Genomic DNA, 23,878 nt, shown 5'->3' with positions numbered 1-23,878 from the left:
CACAAGTAGCCAATACAAGTACTCTGAGCGCCAACACACTGGTAGCAGCTTTGGGTCTGGTAGAATGAGCTTGTAAGCCTTCTGGAGACTGTTTCTTAGCCAATGTGTAGCAGATCTTAATGCAGAGAACAATCCCTTGGGAGATGGTCTGTTTTTGCAACGTCTTGCCCTTCTTAGTCCCAGAGAACCGCACAATGAGCTGATTATCTACCAAATGTTATTTGGTGCAATGTATGTAAAAGCTTAGTGCTCTTTTAGGGTCCAACTGGTCACAAGTAGCACTACAGAAGAAATTATGTCCAAGGGCATAGACATTGTTGCCCCCTCAAAAAGACAAGAGAGCAGTGACAGTTTAGTTTGGAACAGGTGGGAGTCCATGATAAGCTCAACCCTTAGCGATGTATACTTGAGGAGAAAACGCCGTGGAGAATATGCTACATGGGGTGAAGCTTACCATGGACTCCTACCTATTCAAAACTAAACCATGAGTGCTCTTTCAGCTCATGGAGCCTACATAGCCTACCTGGTGGATTTCATTTTGTGGACTACTATAAGAGTGCTTTTGTATCTTTCTGTACTTTCTTATTGTATGATAGATCCTTTGGGTTTACTGTCATGCACACACCCATGGGTAGTAGGGTAGTGGATACCAGGTAAGTACCACCATACTCTACACATTTCCCCATACAAGACCCTCTAACTAGTCTATAAAGGAGGTGCGATTATACCACTAATACTCACTCCTCAGTGCCTTACATTTTTATGCTACTTTTTAAAAACCCGAAGGCTCTGACCGTGACGGTGATCTGCTTTGTGAACAGGACTTTCCTTTCGAATGAGACCGGTGATGGCAAGGAGTCTTCCATTGTTTGGAGTCATACAGCTTTACCTCAGATCCCATATAGTCTTCAGATTCATCTCAGAGCAGTCATTACAGGAATCATGCTCCAACCTCTGGCACCATAGAATTAGTTTATGAGGGTCTATCAAAGGGATCGGTTAGCAGCAGTTCCCCCATAGTTTGAACCTCATTGCCTTAGGAGGTTACATTTTGTTTTGCACACTGGTAAAGTGTTGTTGAAAAATACCTAGAGATGACCAAGGAGAAGCACCTGATCTGAGCCTGAAGCAGGAAATGAAGAACCTAACATTTTCATTCATGGGTGGTGCTTTAATGTGTTTAAAATCATTACTGCCAGAGCCAAATGACATTGGAGCGTAGCAGCGCAATGCCCCCTGCAGGTACATAGGAGTACTGCTTTAAAATTTCTGTATCAAGACTGACGTCTGGGGAATATTGACAAGGTGAGGATTCTGTAGTTAGAAGTATCCATCATAAAAAAAATCGATCACTGTGAACAAAGAAACAAATTATGGTTGAAATCTGTTTATTAGTAAAAACAACATAGTATAGCACTGTAGCATACCTCTACATCTCTTTTTAATTTCTCCATGAAGGTTTTCTTCTGCTCCTCACTGACATATACTTTCTGGCTTGTATTTAAGAAGTCCACATCTTTCAAAGTAGGCAACTCTTTCACCTGGATTAGAAATAATGAGAAGATATTTATAAACCTTAGAACAGCACTATTTGTTGAGGTGCAACTTAGGCTGCACAGTAAATGCCGTTTCTCCTTTACTGTCTGACTTTTCTGACTAAAATGATCACTAAGAACGATTTACTTAGCTGTACCTAGTTTTCAAGCACTGATATCTTTCACAGGCTCATATGTTTGGATCACTCCTCGTTGTCAAAGTGGGAGTCCCTCTGTAATTTTAACTCAACTGTACAACGCACTGACACCTTAAATGTCATGGACAGTGCCCACTTTGGAAGAAAAACCATCTCATCCTAAACAAACCAAACTTTAGCCAATGTGTTGAAAGTGCTCTCTATCTAAACCCCCGCCAGAGTTCTTCACAAATCAGATGTTTAGCACAAGGGGAAATAAATAACCATGTGTTAATGGTTGGGGTGCGCATTTGTTGAGGAGGGTGGGCTGCATACAAGTCTATGAAATATCGCAATGCTGGAGCACCAGTTACAGGTAACTTTTTATCTCCAACATTGGATATTTCATAGATTCAAATGCTTGAATCCGAATAGTAAGCTGTATTACCATTTGAATTCCTTATGTACATTAGGAGAGGATAGAATAAGGAGACTCACCAGAGAACTGCGTGTCCCACTGCCAAAATTGTCTGCAACTGCTTTTAAGCAAGGGTTTTGTGACATGTTATCTGTTCTTCCATGTTTCAGCTGCACATATATCTAGTTGTGGTTCTCCTGCATAGAGAGCTGATGAAGTTGCTATCAACATAGAACTTGACATCGCCTGATATCTTGCTAATGGAGCGCTCTTTCTGCTGCATTTATCGGATTTTGAAATAATGGTTTAGGACTACAAGTTCGTTCAGATGGAATTTGGTTGATGAACATGGAATTAATTCTTATTATGACACAGTCTTTTTATAAATGCAAGCAAAGTTCTGTGATGGTAAAGGACTGAATTTCAATAACCCTTCCTGTTGAAGTTACGACAGTAAAAATCGTTTTTTTTTTTTTTAAGGTAGGGTGTTTTAGGTTTGATTTATACAGTGGTTGAAACAGATGTGACATCAACTGTTAAAATACCATATCTAGTTCCCAAACTGTTTGTGTTGTTGTGATGGTGGGAACAAACCAAATAGGCCCTTCAGAAACCTTTTTACAATCCTACGTTATCATAGAGATGGTTCATTAGGGGCTCTTTTAAAATGTGAGATGTCTGAAAGGTGAACTTAAATTGAGGTATGCTCGATTTCAGACTTAGCCAGTTCCAGAAGATAAGAGACCACTGGATAGGCTGTATGTGAAAATAATGTAATCCTTTGTTCTCACACCACACACCAATGCTCGTCCTCTTAACACTGTCCTGTTTGTATAAATAGCTTGGCATGTGCTAATATATTTTTACTGTCTTCCAGGATACCAGTCTTTCAAAACTCATGGAACTTGGGAGCCAAGTCTTTAATCTTTGAGTTTGTGGGGTGTGGTGAAGAATCTGGCCACAACATCTGGACAAGATAGCCATCCTCGACTCCAGAAGAATGGGTGGCAGTTGTGTAATTAGTTGCAGGTCTGTGAGACAGTACTATTTCAACCAGGTGTGAGCTTAAAGGATCAGCCTGCAGGGTTCTGTTCATCTTTGCCATTATTTTTTATAGAAAATGAGCCAGTGGAAAAGCATAAGCAAACATCTGGCACCATCCCTTCAAAAGAACATTCCCCGTGATTTTTGTTCTGGGTGCCTACTTGCATCTGTGCGGCATTTCTTCTTATCTTTTGTAGCAAAGAGGTCTATTTTTGGTTTCCCCCAGATTTAGGATACGGTCAACTCACACTCAGAGATTTTTCTTGCATTCTGCTGATGTAATCTGCTTGATCACTGCCTGCTCCTCGGAGCCGCTCTGCAGTAAGGGCTATTCCATTGTACCCTCCGAATGCCAACATTTTCAAACCTCTGTAGACAGGATTTGAGAGCATGTTCCACCATGCTCATTGATATAAAATATGGTGGTGTTGCCCCAACAAACCTACACCTCCTAGTTGTGGATTTGGGGGAGAAAAAGTTGTTGCAGTTTTACCTCAAGCACATTTAGGTGTCAATGTTTTTCCTGTGGCTTCTAAAGCAGTTTGGCAGAAAGCTGCTCTAGGTGAACTTCCCATCTCTCCATGACAGTGTCTGAGACGACCACAAAGTAAGATTGTACCTGAAGGAATATGGTCCCTGAACTTTTATCGTCTTGCAACATTCACCCGATGAGCACTCATTTCACTTTTACAGTTATGGTTACCTTGTCTTTGGACGACCCAGATATTTGAGCCCACTTCTAGTTCAACACCTCCTGGATAGGCCTCATGTGTAGTCCGCAAAATGATATTAGCACTATACTTGCTCACATCATGTCTAGATGTTGTTTCAAGAGTTGTACTTTTACTTCTTCCTGTTTCAGCATTTGTTTTACTAGTGTAGCTAGAGCCATTTGTCTTTATGTGGATATTATTTTGATTTTGCAGTGTCTATTATTGCTCTTAGGAAGTGACTCTTCCTTGAAAGTGTCTGAGAAGATTTACTTCTATTGAACTGGAGACATAGTGACTTAAAGAGTCTGATAGAGTCTGCTATCAAGCGGTTTGTAGATATTATGGATGAGCCTTTGAGCATCCTGTTGTCTAGGCGAGGGTAAAACCTGATATCCTAAACATTAAAGGTGGGCTGTGACTGGAGCCATACATTTAGTGAAGATTCTGGGTACATATTGAAGACCAAAGGGAACAACTCTAAATAGGTAGTGGCACACAGCTACTTTGAAATCTAAAGATGCCATGTATTTGTTACTCATTAGGAGTCGTAAATACCTCCTGGAGTTTTACCATTCCCAGTAACTGTTTGCCTAGAGGGAGATTAAGTTGGCACAGACTACAGTGAGCAGCAAGGCTTTTAAGGTTTTCTTCTTTATGAGAAAGTACCTGAAATAAAATTTTACATTTTGATAATGTTTTGGAACCATTTCTATGGCTTTTTACTGTAGCATGTTACGGATTCTGGCTTCTGTTTAATTCTGAGCAGAGTTGTTTGTTGATAGATGGTATATAAACTCCAGGGCATGTCCCTACTAAATCACACCTACTATGCATGTAGTGATTGTCTTCCAATTCTTATAGAAGGTAGAAATGTTGTTAGTCACAAGGCCGGATATCTTGAGGGTATGCATATTGGTACTGGGTGCCTGGAAATGGTCAGTGACATCTAGGGTCCTGACACTTTAGTTGATTCTTTAGTTTTTGTGGTTTCCCAGCACAGAACTGTGGCTGTGCAGGTTTGTAAGGATATTGCTGGTGCTGCTGGGGTCCCTAATCTTGGCAATACAACTAAGGTTAATTTGATGGCTGATAGACATTTAAAGGCTGCATTCTCCCTCTTTCTCACAAGGGCTGAAGCTGCAATTCCTCTATGGATCCGGCTATGCCCAGGTCTCCGTTAATATTAAGTAGAGCATTGTCCATGTTTCCCAAACAGCCATCCTCCATCAACTTGCATGTCCATGAATTGTTATGGACTTCTGGACTGAACAAAGTAGCTCTAAGACATTCTGGTCTGGTTAAGGTGGCAGCTTAGGCAAGTTGTCTAAAGCAAATATTTGTCAAGTTCACTGCTGATTGAGTGCAGCCAAAGCCTACTTTTCCTCATGTATAATAGCCTTCTCCTAGTTCTTTGCCCTCAGGCAGTAGGTCACGATACAGGGCTCTACCAGAACACATTTGTCTATCATGTCTATAGTTGCTACTGAAATACCAGCTCTGATAGACATAGCTGACACAAAGGAGGATAGTTTGTCTGCTATTTGTCTACCATGTTCATTCTGCAGCCCTCTCAATCCGGGATGTTGGGCATAGTGCCGTCAGGTTCCTGGAGCACTGCTGCATCAACTACATGATCACGGAGTTAGTCTAAGGGTGACTTTAAGGAAATGTCTCTTTTATATGGTCATCCCCAAGGTTTTAGAATGATGCTGCTGGTTTTTCAACTCAGAGTGTATTCAGGTCTGCTAACCAGACCTCAGTGCCAGTGCCCCAACCATAAAATGTGTATGTTTGATTTGCTTACACCCAATTGGCATAAGACGACTTACTTCTAAGTCCCCAGTATATGGTACTCAGGGTACCAAGCAGTTGTAAGTTACAGGATCACCCCAGGTACTGCAGCACTGGTTGTGTAACTCTGGGTGTAACCAAGGGTAGCCATGGCTCTCAGTCTGCCACTGTAGACTGGAAGGACAGTTTTAAACTCCTAAATCGACTTTGCCATTCAAAACAATGGCACAGCCCAGTTCTCAATTTTTAATATGTTTAAGTCATGCCTAAGGCAGGCCTATCAAGGCCTAAGGCAGAGCGCTGCATATTAGAAAGGGGAACATGTACTTTTAAATGTTCCAGTAGTTATAAAAAAAAAAAAAAATTACAAAAAAAAACAGCAATTGTAGTTTTTACTGTGGAAAAGGCTAGTGGCCCAATTGGTGAATGCAGAGTTACTAGCTGACACCTCAGCCTTGCTAACTTCTGACTGAGACTACTTAAATTGATACCAAAAGGTATCAAACAACTCGCTACATTAAGTCCAACTTGATGCTCAAGTCAAAATTAATATAACTTGTTGCAGTGTGCAACTTTTACAAAGTTGCTATTTTGTGGCCCAAAGTCTAATGTACCTGTTAATGACTGCAGATGTAGCCTGTCCCTGAGATTACTTTCAGCCCCCCGGGAGAGACACTCAAACAACTACGAGGAAAGGACACAATAATAGCCTGTGTGGGGGAGAGATGTTAACTTTCCCTGGCAGGAAGGCACACAGATGTTGACCCAAAAGGCGACTTCGAAGGGGAAGCTACCCTTGAAGGGCAAATGGTGAACTCTTGATAGAGGGGCTTCTCTACTGTTTAGGTAGAAAGGCTGGCACTAAACTATTTGGCAAATCGTTTTTTCAGAGGAGTGGAGCCACACTTCTAGGTCGGCCTATTGAGCTATGTACGCCAAGAGAGGGGTTCAGTCACCTTGAGAGTGAGTAGGGTGGAGACTTCTGGGACATCTTGCTGCTATTCTTCAGAGGAAGGTGTCTTCACACAGGAGGGAACCTAGAAGCCAATTGGTTAGTGACTGCATCCTCTCCTGAGGACATTTTCTATGCATAAGAAGGGCATTCCTGACACCCATAACTCAGATCTCGTTGGACTGGAGAAGAGAACCAAAGAAGTACTTTTCTCCTGCACCAAAGACCCAGCCAATAAAGGCAGGACTGAGGTGGACTGCACCTGCTGTACCTGGTGGCTAGCAAACAAGAAGGGACCATGCCTGCTCGATCCCGCCCATGCAGAAGTTGACTTCTGGTTCAGCCAAAGCAGGAGTCTCCAACGGTCAGTAGGCTGTCTTCCTGTTTGCAGCACAGGGCCATAGCAGTTGACGAAGCTTGCTGGGGTGAGTTGGTAGCCCAGATTCTCAAACCGCCACTAGTCGGCATGCAGCCCAAGGGACCAAGACCTGACTCTCAAAAGTTGCCACAGAGTCTTCTAGATCCACGACAGTCATCTGAGTGAAGCTAGGTAGCTCAGAAGGCAAATTACCTCTAAAAAAAATAAAACCGCTGTATCGAGCGACTGGTAGCCAAGTGGCAACTGGACTTCTACCAAGCTTGATAGGACTTAGAAGGACATCGACCCCTATGGCCAGGATCATCTCACCAAGCCTGTGGTCCTAGGAATGTTGTAGAGCCATTTTAGTGTTGTCTTTGGGCATGTTGTTTTAGCAACTAGGCCTGCTGCTTGTGCCCTTTAGCCTAGTAACATTTTATTCTGCTTCATTTTATTATTTCAGAATCTGCCACATTTGAGGTGGTGTTTTATTTTCTTTATCTAGTTCTTCTTTCGCCTAGGAAAGTACATTTCTCACACAACATTCTTTCACTCTGCTTTCCTGAAGGCTGCATCGAGATAGGATTGTCGGCACAAGTGGTACACCACGTCTAACATTCACAGAAATACACATTTTTACGAGAGGACATTTTCTCAAAACATCAGTTGTTTTATTATAAAAACATTCCCTGTCCCATGCACAATAGAGGCAGGTTTCAGCCAGATTACCACGACCGCATGCTGTCTGACTTCATTACAGCTGCTCGCTGAGACCACTGGTTCTCTGGCCCACATGAGGATGGGGTCTCTATGAATAACAGGATTCTTCACTTCTGTCATACTCCGGTATGGGGGATGTCGTCTTCCCGGGGGAATCCTGAAGGGCAGATCAGGGCTTATCCTGCTGTGCTTTAACAGCTTAGGTAGGAATTGCATATACTGTACATAGTGACAGTAGGGTGGGACTTTTCCTGTGTTTCACTTTTCTTCTTGCCATTTTATCTAAGACGCAGCTGATTCAATAAATCTTACTGAACCATTTTCTGCCTCAGTTTGTCCTTGCGTCTGTGAGACTAAGGTGACTGAAAGAAAAGGGTGAGATGTGATCCACCACGATTTTCCTGAGAAGTCACAATGTCCTGCGCCCGGTTACCATAAATCGTCCCTGTTCTTGCGCAGAGATGAGGTGCTGCCAGCTTGCCAGAAACGGATTAGGCCGACAGTTGTCACATGTGGTGGGATTGGACTGAGTTCCCCACAATTCAGATGATGCTGCTGCCCAAATCCAGCAGCCTCATTGATACAATGAGAGACCATCCAACAGGAGTAGCCCCAAAAAGAACACCGCTGAAAACACAACATCTTCAGAATCATTGAGCATCTTCAGCATCCTTTATCCCTTGCATTAGGACCACCCTATTGAAGTCAATGGCAAGGGACCACTGGCGCTGGAACTGAAAAGAAGACTAGTTTTCTCGGAGAGGTAACTGTTACTGTGGACCCTGCTGCACCCCCCTCCCCCTCCCCCTCCCAGACTGGCTCCTTGCCGGAGTTAGACACCTAAAATAACTCTAAGTAACCACTTTGATACTTACCTAAGTTTTTCTAGATAATGTTTTTAAGTGTCACATTTGTTGAATTTGCCAATGCTTCTTCGTAAGAAAGTAAAAAGTCTTGATTAACTATACCCGATAAATTGTGTTTCCGGAAGCCTCTGGTGGGTCTTTTTCATTTTGGTGTCTATATTTATAGAAAAATCGAATCTATTTTTAGAAATTGGTGTCAGATTTTTTGAGTGTCATGTATTTCATCTTCAGTTGTTTTGGTGCTGCTTAAATGCTTTACACTTGTTCCTTTGTGTAAGCCTGACTGCTCAGAGCTACAGCTGCTACCCAGGGTTGAGATAAAGTTTAACAAATGAAACCTGACTAAACCTAAAGGGATTAGTAGTGTATTACATGGTGAGGTCACATACCCACAGCCATGTAATACACCAATTTCCCAGAGGACAAAAGGGTGATTCTCAGGAATCTTGCCTTTTTTTAAATCTATTCTGGGTACCATCACTGCCATAGAAGCACATGTTTGTATCAATGTTATTCCTGTTTTCCAATGTGATCCAACAAAGGAATTGCTTTGACTGAATCCCTAGCTAGTTCTTTTAAATTGCATGGGAAATTGTCATTCTCTTTGATGGTAACAAGGAAATCAAATCTTTTTGCTGCCCTACCCACTACAATATGGAACTTTGCAAGGTATCGCCTGGTGGAGATTCCATAGACTGAGGTGCAGGAGGGCTTGAGACAGGAAAATGTAATCATCCAACCTTGGTCTATATGATGGGGTATTTTGTTCTCTTTTAGGTCGGTATGTTTGTCATCAGATGTGTCAACTTGCATAGGCACTTGGAGCACATCTATAAATTGTTCTATATCGGTGGATGTGAAGTTGAAAGTAGGACGCTGATCACCTTCTTGTGCTGAACACCCTGGTGCAGATAAAGTTGAAGACTGCTGGAGAGGCCAGGCTTGGGCAGTTGTTGAAAGCTTGTCAGATATATTGTACAACAGTCTGCCATCATGTGTTGTGAGTCTTTAAAAGATCTGCAGACACCTTCTTCAGAAGATGATGTTCGTAGTTTTCATACGCTGACTCAAAGACCGCGCCCATCAAAGAACTCTTTCTTTCCGGTGTTATGGAGGAAACTTTTGGTGGAAAGCTTGAAGATGTGGTTCAGGCAACTATGCCCATTTTTCTTCCGTGTCGTGGCATTTAATATTTGCCTGTCCCAGACTATAGGCTGCACCAAAAGGGTTGCCTAGCTCAGAGTAGTCTTCTGCTTCGGTGCCCAGTAGCTGGTGGTTGGGGTGGAATTTTAGTAGGAGTAGCTCTGTTAATACAGGAGACATGGTGAAAGAAGCAGTTGATGGTAGAAAAATCAAGTGTTGTTGTCTACAGAGGTGACATCAACTGTGGTTGTCATGGACCAATCATTAGAGGTTTCTTCAACGACGAGTTTGTCGATATGTTTCTTTTCTATGACAGTGATAACAGCACAGTTTTTTCAGGTAGCGATGGACATGGGCTACGTAGCTAGTTGTTTCCTTACTTTTAATGGAGTAAACGAGGGCTCATAAGCAGCTGTCAAAGCAGAGGTCGTCTACAGGCTTACCCTGTATGCTGGGGTAATTTTCAAAATTTAGATCACCAAAGAGGATGGTGGAGGCATGGATGTCGGAGAATGCCTCCTTTTACGCCCCTTCTCTGAAGAATGTGTGCCTACTGATTTCTTTCAAGATTTTGCCATATCTTTTCCTCAGGATCACCTGAAAAGTATCCCTTCAGCCTTGTTTTTCTTTTGAAGATCCAGTTTTACAAGACTTTTTTTTCTCCTTTTCTTTCACCAGATTTATAGGCACTGACCTTTCGATTCATTCCTTGAAGAGGGGTGTTCAGTGCCTTACTTTTCTGATCACTGAGGATTTTAGAAGAAAATGTTAAGCAGATCTTACAGTTCTTGGCTTTGTGATTTGGGTAGAGACAATAGATACATCTCTTGTGAGATTAATCTGAGAAAACCCTAATTTTCCCACAATTATCACAAGTTTAAAAATTATTTTCCTGATTTTTTCCAATGTTGACTTTTTTCAGGGGCAAGAGGGCTCACGTGCACCTAAGGCCGAAAAAAAAAAAAAAGACTTCAAAAAATACTTATCTGACTTGAAGCAAGAGCAAAGCTTTGGAACTTCCACACAATGTATGGTAGAAATCTGAGGTGTGAAGAGCTATTTGATGGGTGAGAGCACTTTCACCTCACTGGATGTAACTTGGTTCTTTGATAATGAGGTGGACGTGCTCTCAAAGTTAGCATTGTCTATGAGCTTTGTAAGCTGTCAGTGCCTATTACTGCTCTGTTACAGCTACTGAGGACTCCCACTTCAAAGACAGGGAATGATTCAAGCATCTGAATGTGTCAAATAATGCCCTAGACCCTTTCACAAAGCAAGTGCAATAACAAACTGCATTCCTCCACCAATCCCTGACATCTTTTCAAAGACAGACCACAGGTATACTTACAAAGGCACAGAACAAAATGACAGGAATTGTACTGTGATGGTCCCTAGATGCATATATTGCATTAAAGACGCTGAAGGGGCTCCGGAATGACTGCTCACAACCTTGTGGGAGCCAAGTGGCAATCTACTGGACTGATATTCTAGAGTGATTCCCAAAAGTAACTAAGACTAATCTGCAGTAAAGAACAGTATAATCATAAGAAAGACCAGAGAATACAAATTATACTGATAAATAGAAGAAAATGTAAACCGGTAAGTTACCTTTTCCTTGTCACTAGCTTCACGACTCACCAGGGATCCCTAAGTGAAATTAAAAAAAAAAAAAGTTACCATTGTTAAATTTTTTCCTCAATGATAACTTGTCCTACAGCAGAATCCCGACCTTACAAAATCATTCCATGCACAGACAACCTGAAAACATTAGGATGGTCACTATTATAGCAGCTTCACTACAATGCTGTCAACATAAGGTCACTGTTGGGCATCAGAGATGATGTATACTATAGGTACCACCATCAGCACCATCAAACCATCAGTGCATTGTCTCTGGGTGCAGAGCCCGAGCCAGCTGCCTTGGTACTTAACCAGCTGCAGGTCTCTGGGTAAGTGCAGCAGGCTGTTGACACTGTTCCTAGCCTGTGGCCAGGTGGTGCCCACAGTCTTATGCAAAGTAATTTTGCTTTTCAGCAGTCACATACCAAATCAAAATACTAAGGCATTAGGGTATCCGCTTACGAACCTGGTCAGGAGTCTGAAAATCTTGCAACAAAAATGTTTTTTTCCCCAGCAATTTTCAGTATTTGCCCCTCCAGATCCCATCCCACCCTACCCCTCTCTCTGGGGTCAAAGAATACTTCCACCTGACACTTTTCAGGATGGAGGCCTCAGAACCTGTCATTTTCACTTGTTGCAAGCAAGTCATATTGCCAGAGACCTCAAATCGATCCCATGCTGAACAATTCTCTTAAAATGAGTTAGGATTACTTTACAAATTTTGAATCTCCACAAACACGTATCCGCACATTAATGTACAAAAACCTTTAACAAATCAAAGCCCATTTGAAACCCTTCTATAAAACAAATGACGCAAATTACTGAACAGATTTTCACCAACCCACAAAAAGGCTTTTTACTGATTTAAGTTCCAGTTTCATGGCAAGTTTGATGTAATGCGTTATAGCAATGTTTTCTTTAGCAGAGAGTACATTTTGTAAGGGGAACATTTGTAAACTAAAGTTTTAATCCTCCTCCCATCAGTCTCCCCCCACAAACCCATAAACAGATCCGCACAAAGAACAAGTTACTTCCAGACCGGATCAGGAAAATCTTGAGCATGATCTTTGTGCGCCCGTAGATGGCGTTGACCATGTCTGCCCCAACCTCATCTGCATATGAAATTACTTTCGAGGTTCCTCATATAGGCTCTACCCCAGTGCGTAGATATCAGTTTCTATTGTGACTATGTCCGCACCAAAATCACAAGCCACGACTGAACAATGTGTGACCAGTGTGCAGACGTCTAACAGGCTTTGGGTTGAAGAGCTGGCATTGCAGAGCCGGGAGGATGAGAGGGCCGGTGAGGAATCTGTGGTTAAATCGTTCCTCCACCAGAAAAATGCGTTACTGAGAGTAAGTAACTTGTGCTTCTGATAAGACACTTACAACCACAGATTTCTCACCTTAGATACACAAGACCGGACCCGGAGGAGGGTATGCTAACAGGCTCAAACCAGAAAGATCCTGGAGGACGAACAGGCGAACTACCTGTGTCAATTGCCCTGACTGTCTAAGCAGAAATGCTTCATGAAAGTACAGAGAGCGCAACGTGGCAGTTGCTCTGATGTCCAGGACAAGTTCCCTGTGTGCTAACGTATTCATAGCAGCCTTGCCCCTGAAGGAAAGGGCTCCCAAGCCCTCAGGAGGCTGCTTCCTAACTAGTGATCAGCAGATTTTGATACAGACTACAATCTATCGAGAGATGGTCTGCTTCTGCAGCACCTTGCCTTTTTTACAATCCAGTGAACCCATTGAAGAGTTGATCACCCACCAAGTGTTCTTTGGAGCAATCAATGTAAAAAGAGAGGGTTCTTTTTGGGTCCAAACGATGAAGTCTCTCCTCTTCCTTAGAAGGATGAGGTGAGGCAAAAAAAATTGGTAGTATGATGCTTTGGAAGACACCACTTTTGGTGGAAAGGAGGCACAAGTCAAAGGAACCAGGTGTAAGCCTGTGTACGGAGGTGTAACCAAAAGAGCGAGAAGCTCACAGACCTTCCTGGCCAATAAAAATGCCACCAAGAATGTGGTCTTAAGAGTCGGTATCCGAAGGGCACAGCTATGCAGGGACTCAAATGGGCAATACATAAACAATGTCAGACCCAGATTGAAGTTGCATTGGGCATGACAAAAGGGATAGGAGGAAACAAATGTTGCAAAACTTAAAGGAAATGTCACAACAAGCAACCTGAACAGCAAAGGCAGATCAGGTAGCCTAAAAAAAATAAAAAAAACTTCAGGATGTAGACACGATTCATGATTTGCAAAGCTGTGACAGCAGAGCTAATTTGCCCTGGCATTTAGAGATCCCGCCAGGTGCTGCATGACTAGGAAGATATCCCGGCTTTCCAGCCAAATCCAGAGGAGCAAAGGCTAATAGCATAGGGTCCACAACTTAATCCCGCCCTGCTTGTTGCAGTACCACATGGCGGTTGTGTTGTCCGGGAACACCTAAACAGCCTTCCCTTAATAGAAGAGAGGAAGGTCTTAAAACACCAAGCGAATCACTCTCAGCTCCAGAAGGTTTACGTGGAGCATCTTCTCTGCTGGAGAAGAGTCTTCTGCTCTCCACCTCCCCCAGGTGGCCACCACATCTCAGTAGTGATACAATGGTCAAAACTGTCAATTCTAGGTGGAGAAAGATCTGCTACTGACGCAATAACGGTTCAGAAATCACCACTGCAGATTTCCCATTCTCCTATGAAATCTGAACAAGCCTGGAAAGATTCCACTGATGCTGTGCCCCCTGGGACTTCAGAGCCTGCATATGCCACCTGGTGTGCTTCACAAGCAGGAGGCCATCAGTCCCAGGAGCCTCAGTGTCACTCTCACCAAAACCAAGGGCCGAGGTGAAACACTAGGATCATGGGGAAAAGGGTTGATGCAGTTACCGGGGACCCAAGAAAAGGCCCATGGATCTGGTGGTGGCTTGACTCTCCCTCAAATGCTTGAGTGCCATGTCAGCCTTTTGTCAAACAGGAGGGAGCCATCAAAGGGCATGTCTATCTGAGACAACTGGACAGCCCCTGAAAACCCAGTGAACCTCAATTAGGCATGGTGGCAGAGTAACACCATAGAGGCCATGGCTTGGTCTAGTGAGTCAGTGGTGTCCAATCTACACCAAGTTGTGAACTTCACTTAGTCCTGGTCATTAACCAATGCCTGCTTCACAATGGCTCTGCCCTCTTTGGGAAGTATGGGCAGCGGCTGGATACCCGAATCCAACAAGGAATGAGTGTATCAGCTCTAGAGACATGCAATATTCATCGACCGCAATGCCAAAGCTGGTTGCATAGACAATCCACTTGCCGATGGTTTTCAATCTCATGGATTCCCTATCTGGTGGGGTAATAGAGAACATGATTGTGCTTATCTTGGCTTTTGAGGCCTGCACCACTAGGCTCTCTAAAAAGAAGGCCTCACTAAAGGGGAGCAGGGGCTCACAGAGCTTACCCCCAATTGAAGCACCTTCGTCAAGACACTGAATGTGACATTGATGCAGAGTAACTAAGTCAATGACTGGACAGGTTTCCAGGACAATGGCATCATAAAGCTCTTTGTACCAGTTTTCCTCCTGGTAGAGGTCTTTCAGAAGGCCATATCCTTCACCATCTCCTCCTTCTAGAAAAGAGGGTCTGTCCAGAAGTGGCAAGTGCAAGGTAGGTTGATGTGGTCCAGACAGTACTGGTATCAGTGTTGAGGCGGTGCTGTCTCCGAGTCAGAGAGCATACTGTTCCTCTTCGATTGGCAACAGTGGTATTGAGGATGGCGTCAGCTGGACAGGGAATAATTGAGGCACCAGTGTCAAACAGTACAGATCTGGGGGTGGACCCAGAGGATCCAGACGGCATTGAGGGCAAATCCGCTGACAGCAATCCAGCAGGGGCACCTCTATGCTAGGTGGGGCCTGAAAGCGCACCAGAGGGAGCCATTGGCCCAAAAATGGAGTGCATGTCATTGTAGAACTCCTTGAGTTGTACAGAAGTCGCTCCTACTCCAGGAAACTCAGAGAAACATGGAGAAGACCCAGCTGCTGATTCAATGGGAGGAGTGGGAGAGCGTGGCCTACAAGCAGAGCATTTACTAGGTGAAGTCAATGACATTTTGAAATCATCTTCTTTTGCTTCTTGGACTTTCCTAACTTCAATTAGGACAGCAGAGTGGGATGATGATCATCTGCTGGATCAGCTCCGAGAAAAGGTCCAAGATCTCCCTCGGATCAGAACCGGGGTTGGCATGGAGCCTTCTTCTGCCACAACATCATGAGCTTCATCACCCACTTGCGAATCTCCTTCAAATGCATGGACTTGCAGCCGGCACTGGCCTTGAGGTCGTAGAGCAACTCCAAGCAAACTAAGTGTGGGTTAGAGACAGACTTCGGTCTGTGGCATTTTTCACAATATTTAAACCCAATGAACGAGTTACTTACCTTCGGTAACGACTTTTCTGGTGGATACATTAGCTACCTGTGGATTCCTCACCTAATGAATACTCCCATGGCGCCAGCATTCGACGGAAATCTTCTTACTAGTCTCTGCACGTCGACGAGGACGTCACTCTAGCCCACGCGACGCCGTCTGACGTCATACAGGCAATAAGAGGTCCTCGACGACGTGCGGACGTCAGTACCAATCATTTTTTACGTGCATGAGAACAACCAGGCAATGCAATGAAAGAGCAAGGCAACATCCCATTACATTGTAAAAATACACAACATTGCATGAATAACTGTAAATCTTTTTTATATATATAACTCTCTCTTTTTAAAATATATATATACACATCAAGTATATACACAAAGATATATACATATATAAATATATTATACACAACATCTATTGCACCCTCGAAGACCAAGAGGAGCGCACTCAAGGATTACTTGGTAAGACCAGAAAGGCAACGGGGAGGCGGGTGGGACCGTGAGGAATCCACAGGTAGCTAATGTATCCACCAGAAAAGTCGTTACCGAAGTTAAGTAACTCGTTCTTCTGATGGATACAACTACCTGTGGATTCCTCACCTAATGAATAGAGTCCCAAAGCAGTACCACTCCCGGCGGTGGGTGCCGAAATGGTCAAACCAAGAAATCCTGCAGCACTGACCGTGCAAAATGGCCGTCCCTTCTAACCTCAGAATCCAAACAGTAATGTTTTGCAAAAGTGTGAAGGGACGACCAAGTTGCGGCCTTGCAGATGTCGACCACAGGAACACCTCTGGCCAAGGCCGAAGTGGCCGATTTAGCTCTGGTGGAATGAGCTCTAATGCCCTCAGGAGGATCCTTCTTTGCCAAAGCGTAACATATTTTAATGCAAAGAACAACCCACCTGGATAGTGTTCTCTTGTGGACTGCCTTTCCTCTCCTCTTGCCCACGTATCCAATAAACAGCTGATCCTCCAGCCTGAAATCCTTTGTTCTATCAATAAAGAAGCTCAACGCCCTCTTTGGGTCCAGACGGTGCAGTCTTTCTTCCTCTTTGGAAGAATGAGGCGGAGGATAGAACGTGGATAAAGTAATTGCCTGAGCCAAATGGAAGGGTGAAACAACCTTCGGGAGGAAAGCAGCCTTGGTCCTCAACACCACCTTATCCCCATAAAAAGTTGTATAAGGGGGCTTTACTGATAAGGCCTGCAACTCACTCACTCTCCTTGCTGATGTTATAGCTATCAGGAAGACTGTTTTTAAAACCAAATACCTTAAGGGGCAAGAATGCATAGGTTCAAAAGGGGACCCCATAAGGAAAGTCAGGACCAAGGACAAATCCCATTGCGGCATAACGAATGGCTTTGGAGGATATTTATTTAGAAGACCTTTCAAGAATCTGATAACAATAGGGGATTTAAATAAAGATGGTTGGTCTGGAAGACATATGAAGGCTGACAAGGCCGATAAATAACCCTTAATGGTAGCCACTGCACAACCTTTCTGCGCTAGAGACAGAGCAAAAGACAAAACGTCCGATAGATGAGCATGCAAAGGATCAATCTGCCTCTCTCCACACCACGCAACAAATTTAGACCATCTATTAGCGTAGATAGATTTAGTGGAGTGTCGCCTGGCCGCTAATATAACATCCACTACCTCAGGTGGGAGAGAGAAGGAACTCAGGTTGCCCCGTTCAATCTCCAGGCATGTAGGTGCAGACCCTGGAGGTTGGGGTGTAGAACCTGCCCCTGCGACTGCGAGAGGAGGTCTGCCCTGAAAGGGAGACGGAGCGGAGGGCACATTGAGAGTTGGAGAAGGTCGGAGTACCATACCCTCCTTGGCCAATCCGGAGCTATAAGGATGACTAGAGCCCGGTCCTGGCGAATCTTCCTCAATACTCGAGGAATCAAGGGTATGGGAGGAAACGCGTAAAGCAACTGGCCGCACCAGGTTATTTGAAACGCGCCCCCCAACGCTCCCTGCATCGGATACTGGAGGCTGCAGAATAACGGACAATGCGCGTTCTCTCGAGTGGCAAACAGATCTACCCGAGGAAACCCCCACCTCTGGAAGATTAAACGGACTTGATCTGGATGGAGACGCCACTCGTGGTCTGCCGAGAATTGGCGACTGAGACTGTCCGCACGCACGTTCAAGACTCCGGCCAGATGGTTTGCTATCAAGCAAATCTGATGGTTCTTTGCCCAGGACCATAGTCGAAGAGCTTCTCTGCAGAGAAGGTACGACCCCACTCCTCCCTGCTTGTTTATGTACCACATTGTGGTAGTATTGTCCGTTAGGACCTGTACCGACTGACCACGAAGGGAAGGGAGGAAGGCCTTGAGAGCCAGACGTACAGCCCGTAACTCTAACAGATTGATGTGAAACATCTGTTCCTCTGGAGACCAAAGGCCTTTGATCTCCAGATCCCCCAGATGAGCTCCCCACCCTAGAGTGGAAGCATCCGTTATGACTGTGGCCACTGGTGGCGACTGCTGGAACGGCTTTCCTTGTGAAAGAGTGTTGCTTGCAATCCACCACTTCAAATCCACAGCAGCATCTCTGGAGATCTTGACAGTACTCTCTAGATCCCCTTTGTGTTGAGACCACTGAAGAGCCCTCATGTGCCAGCGAGCATGCGTGACCAACAGAATGCAGGAGGCAAACAGACCGAGCAGACGAAGGACCTTGAGGACTGGAACTACCGCTCCATTTCGAAACATTGGAACCAAATCCTGAATATCTTGAATCCGCTGAGGCGGAGGAAAGGCCCGACCCAATGTTGTATCCAGTACTGCCCCTATGAACAGGAGGCGCTGAGAGGGCTCTAGTTGAGATTTGGGCTCGTTCACCGAAAACCCCAGGTCGAACAACAACTGGGTTGTTGACTGCAGATGATGCGACACAAGCTCCGGGGACTTGGCTTTGATCAACCAGTCGTCCAAGTAAGGGAATACTGCTATCCCCTTCCTTCTGAGCTCTGCCGCAACCACCGACATCACCTTCGTGAAGACTCGAGGTGCTGAAGTAAGACCAAACGGAAGGACCGCAAACTGATAGTGCTGCGATCCCACCACAAACCGGAGATACTTCCTGTGTGACTTGAGTATCAGAATATGAAAGTAAGCATCCTGCAAGTCGACAGACACCATCCAGTCTTCCTTGTTCAACGCCAAGAGCACCTGTGCTAGGGTCAGCATCTTGAACTTTTCCTGCTTGAGGAACCAATTCAAGATCCTCAGGTCCAGGATTGGTCTCAAACGACCATCCTTCTTGGGAATCAGGAAATACCTTGAGTAACATCCTCGACCCCTTTCCTGCTCTGGGACCAACTCCACCGCGCCCTTTGAAAGGAGGGCTTGTACCTCCTGTTCTAGCAACCGGAGGTGTTCTTCTGAACAATAAGAAGGACGAAGCGGGATGAGGGGCGGGAACTCCCGAAAGGGAAGGGTGTAGCCTTTTCCCACAATACTGAGAACCCAAGTGTCCGTTGTAACAGTCTTCCATTTGGTGAGAAAATGCTGTAATCTTCCCCCTACAGGAGAGGAGTGAGTGGGAAATGGTGGAAGCCTAAGGCTGCTTCCCCTGCTGCACCCCGCCAGAGGATGAGGAAGAGGCAGAGTGCTGCTGAGAGGCTCCTCTGGTGCGGACCCTACCTCTCCCCCTAAAAGATCTATAGGGATGGGAAGAGGCAGGTTGCTGATATCTTCCCCGAAAGGAAGAGGAGGAAGAGCCACGCCCAAATCCACGAAACCTCCTGAAAAATCTGGAAGAGGCCGTGGAAGAAGGAGCTTGGAGCCCTAACGACTTAGCCGTGGCCCTGCTTTCCTTAAAACGTTCCAAGGCCGAATCAGCCTTGGCTCCAAACAGTTTGTCCCCATCAAACGGGAGATCCAACAATGTGGACTGTACATCCGCAGAAAAGCCCGAGTTACGGAGCCAGGCCTGTCTCCTTGCCACCACAGTTGTGCCCATTGCTCTGGCTACCGAGTCGGTGGTATCCAGTCCCGTCTGGATAATCTGGGTCGCAGCAGCCTGGGCATTCGAAACAAGATCCAAAAGACCCTGGGGAAGCTCTGTAAATGATGAAGAAATGTCATCCATCAGAGCATGAATATACCTCCCCAGGATACAGGTTGCATTGGTGGCTTTTAATGCCAGACTGCAGGACGAAAAAATCTTCTTCGACTGCGCCTCTAGTTTCTTAGAATCTCTGTCCCCAGGCACCGTCGGGAAAGAACCAGGCGCTGACCTGGATGAACAGGAGGCCTGCACCACCAAGCTCTCCGGCGTAGGGTGCCTAGACAGAAAACCAGGGTCAGTCGGAGCCGCCCGATACCTCCTGGCCACGGCTCTGTGAACTGCTGGGGAAGATGCCGGCCTTTTCCACACCTCTAACACCGGATCCAGCAGAGCGTCATTAAAAGGCAAAAGAGGCTCTGCCGCAGCTGTGGCCGGATGTAGCACCTCTGTTAAAAGGTTTTGTTTAGCCTCCACCACCGGCAAAGGCAGGTCCAAAAAACTAGATGCCTTCCGTACCACTGCATGAAAGGAAGCAGCCTCCTCAGTGTATTCTCCCGGGGACGAAAGATCCCACTCCGGGGAAGTGTCCAGCCCACTGGCCGACTCCAGACCACGCAGCCCATCACCTGAGTCCTCTAGCTCTCCTTCCTCCAGGGCTCATTGGTACTCCTGCTCCTCTAATACACGGAGAGCACGTCTCCTCGAATGAAGTAGTTGTTCAATACGCGGAGTCGACAATGCCTCCGCCTAAGTCGAAGATCGGCGCCGATCTTCAGAAGCCACCGACGCCGCGTCCGGCGCCACAGGTAACTTCGGCGCCGATGAAAGAGGAGCTGAAGCAGATGGACCCACCGGAGTCACAGGCCGAAATCCCGACGTCGACGGGATGGAAATCCCCGGGGCCAATCCTTCTGAAGCCACCGGAGCGGCCACCGGCGCCGACACTGGCGCCGAGCCCACGTTCCCAAAAGGGAGAAAGGGCATAAAGGGTGCCGGCCGAAGAGGCGCAGGATCACCCAATGAAAAGGCCAAAGGCCCAGCCGGAGCACCCCCTGGAGCCATCTGTTGGAAGATGGCATACATCGCATTCAAGAATGCGGAACTATCGGCTCCAGGGGTGGGAAAAGCCGGATACTGGGGTGCCTGTCTCGGAGGCGACCCCGACGCCGGCCTCGACGTCTGCAACGCCGGAGAAAACACCTGAGGCTCCAAAACCTCAATCACCGACGCCTGTCCAGGTGAAGTTGGAGACGCCGGAGAGGGCAACGGCGTCGAAGGATGCGGCGTAACCGTGGGACTGATCTCCCATGTCCTTCGGCGCCGATCCGAAGACCTGGAACGAGTCTCCTTCGAATGACGCCAAGATTCTCTACGGCGCCGGGAGTCTCGATGACGCCGATGTCTTGGAGAAGAAGACTTCTTGTGATGCTCCTCCTTCGATTTCGCCATAAACAGCTTCGCCTCACGTTCTTTGAGGGCCTTTGGATTCATGTGCTGGCATGAATCACAAGTCGAGACGTCATGGTCGGAGCTCAAACACCAAAGGCAATCGGAATGAGGATCCGTCACCGACATCTTGCCTCCACACTCACGACAAGGCTTGAATCCAGACTTTCTCTGCGACATTATTACCACAGCGAAAGACTACGCAGCAAAAATACACTAACCACAAAAGTAACAGTTGCTCCCTCGAAGATAACCGTTTCGAATGCACGGAAAAAAGGGAACTGACTTCCGCACGTGCAGAGACTAGTAAGAAGATTTCCGTCGAATGCTGGCGCCATGGGAGTATTCATTAGGTGAGGAATCCACAGGTAGTTGTATCCATCAGAATAGTCTGGTCAGAGACATGTCCCTAGCACACTGGAAGGAAACCTTAGAAAAGTCTTAACAAAAAAAATTATTGAAAAAAAAAGTGGTAAAAAATAACCAATGTGGCTGTCCAGGTCTGCAGTGTTAGTGCAGAAAGAAATTAACTGTTGTGAGCGCTCCAGGGTGGTGCCTATGTAGGCACCGCATGTCAATTCAGACGTTGATGAAGTAGATGAGGACATGCCAAATTATAGCTAGTGCCAACATTTTGTGTACATCTGTCAAAACGGCTGCCCAGCTAGGAGTACTACTTTTCAAAGGATACAGAGGCTTAATCACTAAATCGGGTCACTATTTTGAAGTCTTTGCAGAGAGTTAAAGGAAGACCAGGAATACCCTTTAGGAGGTCCCAAGTAGCTGTCTCACCCCTGGAAAAATTCTCAGCAAGCTTGTATCGATGCATAATGCAAAAGGACACTTTAGACTCCTATCTGCTCTGTCCAAAAACGTACATTGATAGGAGAAACATTTTAATGGAAAACAAACAAAAAATAAATTTGGATGAAGAAATGTGAAAATGCATATTTAGTCCTATGAAGCGAAAACAAGAAAATGAAACGGTTACTTTACTTGTGATCCTAGTTCTGCTTCATAGGAATGGTCATTGAAGTAATAAACTTTAGAATAATTACCCGCTGGGTGTGTGGACCTCGGAGCACTTTTTATAGATGTAATGTTGGTTGAATTATAAAACATGGTGTCTGTGTCTATATGATGAGTTTCCCCTAGCCTTGATGTAGTGCAAGTTAAAGCAGGCCGTCTGTTGTACATTTTTTCCTCCAAGAAGTCAAACCACTAGCTAGTTAAAATCACCTTCGACAGTACAAAGGGGCGTACCTGCAAATTTGTTCCCATGTGCCACAGTTCAACATCTTCACCAATCATCCTTAGAACACAACAACAAATTACTGCACCTTGCCCCCTTATTCAGCATCTCACACAACACCATGACCTTCCTCAAGTCATAAACAATCAAAAATCCAGTCTATAAAGGGCTTGAAACCATCCCAAAAGAGATAAAAATGATGGTGTCCATCTGAGACTTCCCTCAATAGATCTGCTATTGGCTTTGGTGACAGATACGCTGGTGACGCCAGCCACCAGAGCTGACATACATCTTTTATTTAAAGAAATCAAATCATCTGTAAAGTTCGTTTTGCTACAGGACTTGGCAAAATCCATATCGGATCTGGATAGGAACCTACAACGAACAGAGACTTGACTTGATCTTGTTAAAAGGTTTGTAGCAGAACATTCTCATGAGAAGGAGACCCTCACAGAAAGGATATAAGCGCTAGATATCCACCACGCCCGAATCCTAAAGAAGCTAAAAAAGGATAGAAGTTAAGTTGGAGAAATAATATCATGGCTATCAACACTGAGCTTTTCAACGTTAGGTCAGAGCAACACAAAGATCACTTCCATTAAATTTTACCTAACCCTGTAGGTGACAACAGGCTTCTAGATCGCACACATCAAGTCTACGCTTCTTACCAGACCAGCGCAAAACTGCTTTGAATATTCTAACCAAGGTGCCCCTCTACAAACCTAAAGAACAAATAATGACTAAGACGTGAATCCAAGGTCCTGTAATGGTGATAAAAGCGTCCTGACTTGTAGCTGGCAAATCTATTGAAATGTGAAGTGTTCAATGAAATGACATCCGCCCACTGCCAAACATCCTTACTCTTATAGATGGTGACATCACCTTAACTTATTTTCTTACCTTTAAGGGAAAACACTATTGCATGCTGCCTGGAAGAAGCCTACAAACTACTGCCAGATCCGTCCTCAACCACCGAGGAAGGTGGACCTAATCAACGCAACAAATCATGAGCTTGGGTGAAATTTCTCACACCCTAGACCAACAGAACAGCAAGTAGACAAAGGTGCATCTGCGAAAGAAAGCAACGGCTCAATGTCTTCGAGAACAACTGATATACACAACTGATTTAGGCGTCTTAGCGTCGTGAAATTCCATTCCTTACATTATTTCATTGAATTGTATTTTGATTAAACCAACAATCGTCCCACACCCTCCACCAAACTGGAAAGTAAAGATAATACCCCCCCTTCATTTTTCCACCCGAACCCAAGCCTAAAGTAATACTGGAATCCCCAAAGTATCCGTTCTCAAGGGTCCAATAAAACTAAAGATGTGACAATGTTGTTGAGATGAGAACTACACATCCAACTTGACACCCACACATCAGACCATGAGGGGAGAATAATGGCTTGGATTGCATTTTACCAATACAAAGCA

At 45.2% G+C, this 23,878-nt stretch overlaps 1 protein-coding gene across 2 annotated transcripts in view; it reads right to left on the bottom strand.

The window, feature by feature from the left end:
* Nucleotides 1-23,878, bottom strand: part of PIP4K2C (phosphatidylinositol-5-phosphate 4-kinase type 2 gamma) — a 369,084-nt gene that overhangs the window by 189,701 nt on the left and 155,505 nt on the right. For both annotated transcript variants that reach the window (XM_069230812.1, XM_069230813.1), the window contains exons 6-7: nt 11,286-11,324; nt 1,428-1,541 (exon numbers count right to left, since the gene is read on the bottom strand). In XM_069230812.1, coding sequence (XP_069086913.1) covers nt 1,428-1,541; nt 11,286-11,324 — 153 coding nt within the window. The remainder of the gene's footprint in view (nt 1-1,427; nt 1,542-11,285; nt 11,325-23,878) is intronic.

This window comes from Pleurodeles waltl, chromosome 4_2 (genome assembly GCF_031143425.1).
Source record: "Pleurodeles waltl isolate 20211129_DDA chromosome 4_2, aPleWal1.hap1.20221129, whole genome shotgun sequence".
NCBI classification, from domain to species: domain Eukaryota; kingdom Metazoa; phylum Chordata; class Amphibia; order Caudata; family Salamandridae; genus Pleurodeles; species Pleurodeles waltl.
Note: the sequence above shows the minus strand (reverse complement) of the source record. Positions and strands in the feature narration are given on the sequence as shown.